The sequence below is a fragment of the Capsicum annuum genome, chromosome 5 (assembly GCF_002878395.1).
Source record: "Capsicum annuum cultivar UCD-10X-F1 chromosome 5, UCD10Xv1.1, whole genome shotgun sequence".
NCBI classification, from domain to species: domain Eukaryota; kingdom Viridiplantae; phylum Streptophyta; class Magnoliopsida; order Solanales; family Solanaceae; genus Capsicum; species Capsicum annuum.
This window is the reverse complement of record NC_061115.1, coordinates 216439259-216447079: the sequence shown is the minus strand read 5'-3', so window position 1 is coordinate 216447079 and position 7821 is coordinate 216439259. Positions and strand designations below refer to the sequence as shown.

Here is a 7821-nt window from a genome sequence, read left to right as displayed (position 1 = left end):
ACACCCCTTTTGTTAAACATTCACCTCAAGAACATTATGAAGAACAATAAGAAAATTATGAACAACAATAACATTCACACTGTCCAACCCTTCAACAACACTAAACAAAGCTTCAAATCTTGGACCTTAGACTCAAGTGTGCTAGGGGGGACAACAAGATAACGCACGAAACTACTAAGACAAGTAAACATAACACCTAAATCTAGACACTTCTCGGCCAACACAAGTCACCAGATAACACTTTTTTTTTGCCTTTTTTTTTTTTTGACTTTTTCAACTAGAAGAGCCCAAGATTGGTGGTGTAAGAACACGACCAGCCTTCGCTATGATACCAAACGGTTTATATAAGAGCTCAAAACTGTCCACAACTCACAAAAACAGTTCACACGTACAAGACATCAAATGGAAACAACAAACACACAAACTTGAAAAATAAGGAGATAGATAACTTGACACAAAGAGAATATAAAATGTAGCAACTAAAGAGTGTAACAAACTCTAAAACCTCTACAAATCACATTAAGAAGCACCAAGTTCTTACGGGAACACAAGAGGAACTCGGTTCACTCAAGCACTTTCGTTTCTAGCCGTCTCACAACACAAGTGGAACCTTTCACTTGTGAAGCTTAAAATGTTTAGTGGTCTACTCTCTTCTTGAGAGGAAATATGGTGTTCAATGTTACAAAGTGATTTCAAAATAAGCTAACTAAAGAGAACAAGACTAAAGAAACACCTTAAATAGTCTTTACAAAAAAGGATGGCAAAAAAGACCCCTTTGCCCTTAATGAAGGGGTGGCAGGTGTGGAGTGTTTCGGGAAGCCTTAGGGTGTCTTTTGGGCCCCTAAGGTCAGCTGCCACATGTCAAGACGTACACCCCCTTGGGTGAGTTCGCAATAAGCTCAACCGCGTCCATTTTCATAAACCCGCCTTGAAGCCTTTGTAGTTCCCGAGATTGACTTCTAGTAAATGGTCTCAAGCCCGTGACACCCGTATCACCTACAAATGTGATACCAGCGGCGAAAGTGACTGTCATTATCAAAGTGGCCATAACAATATGCATTTGAGCTGATTTCATAATAGTTTCGACATACGCTTGATCTTTCTTTTTAGCTTTTTCTTGATCATCTTCCCACAGTTGAATTTTGCCTCCTGCTCCCGTTTCAGCATTTGGATTGGGCATGTACTCGTACTTCCTCTTTACCTCAAAGTCGCGTTTTCCAAATTGGCCAATGCTACACAAATCCTCCATCAATTTCTCCTATTTTCATCAATAGTACAGTTTATGTTGACAATAATTTCAATAGTTATCTGAAAATTCTATCAAATAGTATCAATTATGATATTTCAGATAATTAGCATATAGTACGGAGGCATTTGAACTTGAAAAGGAGTATTTGAAGTTTTGTAGAACTACTTGTGTTTGGAAAAAAATCTCAAATCGTTCTTTCACTTGACATAATCCTTAAACTAGTATATCAATATATACTCAAGTACAACCAGTATTTGGAAAACAAATGTGCGGCTACTTACCTTCTTTGTTGTCGCTGTGCATGACAATGCTATATCAAGTGGGGTCTGGTTTTGTTTGTTAAATGACATCTTCTTTGCTCTAGGATGGTTTATTAATTCAGGCACATGGTTACCAGAGGCAGCAAGCAAATGGACAGGAGTGTTGCCGTCACTATCTGGCTCATCAACAAGGCTGTCGCACTTATCAGAGCCTAATAAGACGCAGACTACCTCGTCTTGATTGTTCAATACGGTAACATGAAGAGCATTTTGACTGTTGCTGTTAAGCGTATCCCGACAATCGGGGTAGTGATTTAATAGCTTCTCTATCATGTTTACGTCACCTTCACCAGATGCAATGTGAATTGCTGTCGTCCAGTCATTTTCACTGCCTGCCGGAAGGTACACTAACGATTTTTTCCACGCCAGCATATCAGATACTACATCCGCCAATCCTAATTTAACAGCATAGTGCAGTGAATTCCAACCCCATTAGTCAGGTTCCTCGCATAAATGCTTATTCCAACGCCATAGTGATCTAATGCAATCTGGATGCGTCAACATGATAAATGCATAAATAAGGGGTTAGCTCTTCTCGCAAATATAGTTGCACAATAGACATTATGAAAGCATCAACAGATTATGGGAAAGTCAGCTGAGGTTAGATATTGGTACAGCAAATAACAAAAATTGTGTACCTTTATGTTTCTGAATTACTGCTGCATGCAGAGGCGTTCTTTTAGATGGACCTACAGATATATTAGACGGTTTCTTGCAGGATTCCAAGATGTTAATCAAAGCATCATGAAATCCAGATTCAGCCGCCAGATGCAGTGGCGTCTCATGAGCATGGTTGGATGGAAATTCAAATTCATGATCTTCTTTCCCCAAGAGCTTAACCACATCTAGATGTTGGCTCCGCACGGCCTTGTGCAGGGCTGTATCTCCACTAGTATCCGTCATCCTCGTGAGTTTCTCCTTAGTATTATGATCTTCGACACATGCAAGTAGCACACAGACTACTTCAGTGTGCCCTTCGTTAGCTGCTATGTGAAGAGCGGTTTCATTTTTCTTGTTTTGACAGCATAACAATGCTGGAGTAATCTTAAGGACTTCTGCCGCGAAATGGGAGTGGCCATAGAGGACTGCGACATGGAAGACCGTGTTTCCCTTTGGAGTGAGTTGGTAACTGTTTTCTTCATCCCTTTTCAGATGATCAGCAAGTAGAAAATCGCCATCTCCGATATTGCCTATCATCGCAGCACTGTACAGGGACGGATCCATTCCTTCTGATTTGGTGTTTTATCCAAAATCTCCCAATGATAATCCTGGGAGTCCTTTGGTGATAAAAAATAAGACACAACTAAGTGTGAACTGATGGATGAAGTATATACATGTACTTGATGAAGTCTACTCACCTAAGTCTTTGCTATAGAATATCTTAATACTATGCCAGCCTGGTGTAGAACTTTCTAGGTGTGTTATATTATTTTTAATGAAGACTTTGTTGAGTCTTTTATATTAGAATATCTAAAGATACCGGACTGGTCAATTTTGTAGCCGACATTGTTGATATCAAAGAATCCAATGAACTTGAAGTCCTTTGCTTCTTTTTCCAAGGGATAACTATAGCCTTCCACTAGCAACAAATACCAAGTATCAAGGCTAGAACAGATGGAAAAAAATACCAACTTCGTTGACAACTGGGCTTCACCTGTGAATGCTACTAGCTAAAAAGGGGGAAACCGGTACACTAAAGCTCCCGCTGTGCGCAGGGTTCGAGGAAGGGCCCTATCACAGGGATTTTTTGCATGCAGTCTTACCTTGCATTTCTGCCATGACAGCAACTTTACCTGTTACTCCAAGGCGCCCCTGCATATGAAGACGACATTTATGTCATGTGTGGGATGGACCCCACATTGATGAGTCTGAAACTTGTATTAATTAGAAGAAAGACTCAGCAGAGACTTGACTATATTAAGAGTGATTGTTTTCCTATATAATGTTTCAGCAGAGACTTGACTATATTTAAGAGTGATTGTTTTTCTATATAATGTTTCAGCAGAGACTTGACTATTAAGAGTCAACTTAGTATATGTCAAGGTGGGTCATCTTAGTATATGTCAAGTTGTAGCATTATTCAAGTTGGGTCATCTTAGGATATGTCAAGTCGCCATCAATAACCCCACACCAACCCATTTTGTCTAGACATAAGGAACAAGTTTGACAGAATTTTGTAATCTCGATTCGAATTAAATCTATATTTATTTTTAAAATATATATTAAGATGTACAAATTATTAGTTTGGAATCCATTAACACAACGGGGATGGAATCCAAAACCGTAAACTTCAGATCTTTGATCTGCCTCTACATTCTGTTGTGCCCTCAGTGGCAAGAAAATAGAAAGCACATTTAACATAGCCAGAAGCGGATCCAAGGTTGAAACTATCTATGACCAATTCCAATTTTAGTAGATTTTACATATAAACTTATATTATGTATGAAAAGAATTGAATTCAGATGAACACGAGACTATGCACATAGCAGCTAATGAGGGGCATAGTTTGAAAAAGGAACAAGAAAGAAACAAAAAGAGAAAAAAATAAAAAGAGTATTATGATAGGTTTCTTCTTAAACACCAAATGAATTATCCCAAAAAGAAATAGGCAAGGCCACAATTACATACACAATGATGAAGGGTATTTATGGAATAGCATGGAAATATTATACATTTGAAAAAGGCTTAAGTTATATGTGACAAAGTAGTAGCTTAGAAACCAGTTATAAATGCAATTACAACTGCTGACATTGAAAGGAACTGCAAAATTGTTGCAACTCTATTAATGTTCATCAGAACTCTTAGCTCTTTTGAGGTCTTCGGCCGGTGATTCGCAGCCATGACGAAGTAGCTAAACACAGCACCAGCGGAGCATACAAAGGCAATGGCATCCGTAACAACGAATGCATGGAATGCTGATTTTTTCATTAGTATTGCCATTCCTTTGTTAATGTTATCGCGATCTGTTAAGAGTACGAGTGGGATGGACCCAACTTGGATGAATCTGAAACGACGTGTATTTTTATAATAAAAAGAAAGACTCAGCAGAGACTTGACTATTAAGAGTGATTGTTTTCCTATATAATGTTTCAACAAGAGAGAAAGCAAAGGACATACCAAGTATCATAATCTTGGATAATATCCCAAAACGAAACAGAATGGCGGATGCCGTGGTGGTGTTCATGGTGAATCAGCTGGTCAAGCGGGTTGCAGATGCAGCACTGCCCGTGATACCTGTGACAAGAATGATGATGGTGTCGATGCCAAAGACGGAGTCAGAGGGTAACGATCAAGAAGACAGAGCTAGGAGAGATGAAAGAATGGTTGAAAATATCTAGAAGACAGAGCTAGCCAAATACATTTAGTTGTCGCAGCTTTATTAATGACAGTGACCTTCACAGCTGGCTTTATGTTACCAGGAGGTTTTGAAAGCGATACTAATAGTCCTAATAAAGGGATGGCGATTCTATTAAGGAGAACAACATTCCGTGCATTTGTCATTTCAGATGTCATCGCCTTTGCATGCTCCACTGCAGCTGTATTCGCCTACTTTCTCATGGAAACAAGTTCAATATCATCTGCAACAACAGAGTTAAAATTTATCATCGAGCTTTATAACATGGCAGTTCGTTTGAAGTTTCTGGCGATGACAGCAGTTGTAGTTGCATTTTCAACTGGTTTGTATGTTACTTTAGCACATTCTGTTGGTCTCGCCATTACTGTCTGTGTCATCAACGGCATTTCTTTTTATGGGATCTGCGGAATGATTGTTATTTCCGGAAACTAACATCCCAAGAGAAAGGTTTTCTCTGTTAGTTTTTATGCTCTTTAATATGAGGTTTTCTATGTAGGTCAACTGATCACATCATAAATAATATTATGTTTTTTAGTTTAGTTGTGTTGTTTGAATTATCATCTCCATGATTTGCAAACAATAAGTTTTCACGTGATGCCCGCTCAATTTCGAACTCAACATCGCCTTTGAAATTTACTATCATAAATAGATAGTTGCCACTACTAATTAAATGTATTTGAGCTGTCTTCATAATATTTTTGACTATTATTTCATCTCACCTAACTCTGTCTAAGGGGTGTGAATTTACAACCCCAAAATTACATTTAAAGTAGCCTAAGGTTTTCATCCACTTCACATGGTGTGATACCAAAATGACCAAGGAAAGACACCAAAACAGTCCACAAATCGCACAAAATAGTCCACAAGGTACAATAGACCAAACAGCCTACAGACTACAACTCAAGAACCCAAGATTACTAGGTGTTCAACACCAAAACAGCAGCTACACCAGAAGAACAAGATGATAACAATAGGAACGGAACACAAGAACAATGTAACAACAACACACGGCTTTACTAGAAACAACTATAAACTTGTACAACGATTACAAGAACAAAAGATAGGAAGTATGACATACAATATTACAAACAATAAGAACCGAGGTATATATTAAATACCAAGACCCTTTACACTCATAATATCAACACCAACATTCTATGATGACACAAGAGGGCGTCCACCTCTCAAGCACCAAGGTTTCTAATAATGTTTTGCAACACTAGTGATTCCACACTAGTATCACTCTAGTTACGGTTGCTCTCACTCTCTCAAGAGGAGTTTCTTTCAATAACATTCAAAAACTAAATAACATTCAAAAACTAAGGAAATAAACCCTACAAGGTTCTATTTATACAACATTACAAATAATAGAGAAATGACAAAAGAGACCTTTCATTAAAGGGCTCCAAAAGCAGCCCCTTAGGTCCACTACTAAATGTATTTGAGCTGCCTTCATAATATCTTTGACTATTCTTTCATCTCATGGAGAGCGTTGGCGTACTTTGTAAAGTTGTTGCCATGTGATCAGGAGGTCACGTATAATTAATAAATAAATCTGCAATGAACTTGGAAGTCATTTGCTTTCTCGAGGTGAAACAACAACAACTAACAGTATTTTTTGTATAGCTCTGGAACATCTAAATTTTTAAAATCTGCAATATTGAATTAATCTTAAAATATCATACTGGTCCATCGACTAAAAAAAGTCTTTGTCAATATATAAATATCCTAATGAAGTCTTCGCTGAGTTTTTGCATAACTAAAATATCTTAGAACTGACAAACTGATCCATCAACTTGTAGGACTAGCTGTAAATATATACATTATGGCAAAATAGTCATATCAATCATTATTGTTTTTTTCTTAAAAGGGGTATTAAATCCAAAGTGGACAAGTAAAAGTGACCGAAGAGAGAATATATAAAGTCAAGGCATAATACATTGATGTGTCGTTTAATGTCGCCCCTTTTATGCTCTCCAACTTTGAGTGTGCATATAAGGGTCTATTATTTCATTTTAAAGTATTCGGAGGTAATAGGACCTTCTGAAAATATGATCAAAGTTCAGGGGTACTTATTCCATTCCCAAAAGAAAAAGAAGAAAGACAATTTGTTTGGTCATAGCTTGAAAAAAGGAAAAGAAGAAAAGCAAAAGCAAAAGAAGAAAAGCAAAAGAAAAAGCATTGATTGGTAACTTTGAGTAAATAGTTAACTAACCTGCTATAACAATTTAATTCACAAGTGTATATGTAACTCAATAGAGAAAATGCACTGTTTTCAGCCTAAATTATAAACGAAATTGTTGAGATACACTCCAACTTAAAGGGGTCCTATTAACCCCAGGACTAAACACACTGAAGGTCCACGTAGGCACACGTATGTGCCACGTACGCACTAAAGTTTCCAAAATCACGGTTTAATTAGTACTTGGGGTAATAGAACCCTCCTAAGTTCGGGTGTGTCTCAGCAATTTCGTTTATAGTTCAGGGTGGAAACAGTGCATTTACTCAACTTAATATGATTCTTCATCCAAAAAAAAAAAAATCTTAATATGATTCCTGTATACCTTAGTAATTCAATTTACTATGTTATAGGAGGTTGTATGACTTGATTATGGTTAGTAGAATAGGCTAGTTTGGCCAAGCTATCAGCTACTTGGTTGCACTCTTTCCATCAGTGCTTTACATCAAAGTTTGCCTCATTCTTGATTTTCAGCATATTGTCGATAAATCTGTTTCAGTTTCAGGTGGCTCGAGACTTGTCTAGCAATCATACTTGCAATCGCCATGGATTCAATTTCGAGGGTGAAATTAGTGTATCCGTGGTGATAACACGATTTCACTGCCAGACTTGGCTGGAAGGGCCTCTGCACTATTGTTGCTGCTTCATTGAATTGCGA

General features: G+C 37.7%; 1 protein-coding gene across 1 annotated transcript in view; it reads right to left on the bottom strand.

Moving 5' to 3' along the window:
• Nucleotides 1-464: 464 nt before the first annotated feature.
• LOC107877111 (protein ACCELERATED CELL DEATH 6-like) overlaps nt 465-7821 on the bottom strand; it is a 47794-nt gene continuing 40437 nt past the window's right edge. Inside the window, exon 4 of the mRNA XM_047412765.1 lies at nt 465-1258. Coding sequence (XP_047268721.1) covers nt 848-1258 — 411 coding nt within the window. The 3' untranslated portion in view covers nt 465-847. The remainder of the gene's footprint in view (nt 1259-7821) is intronic.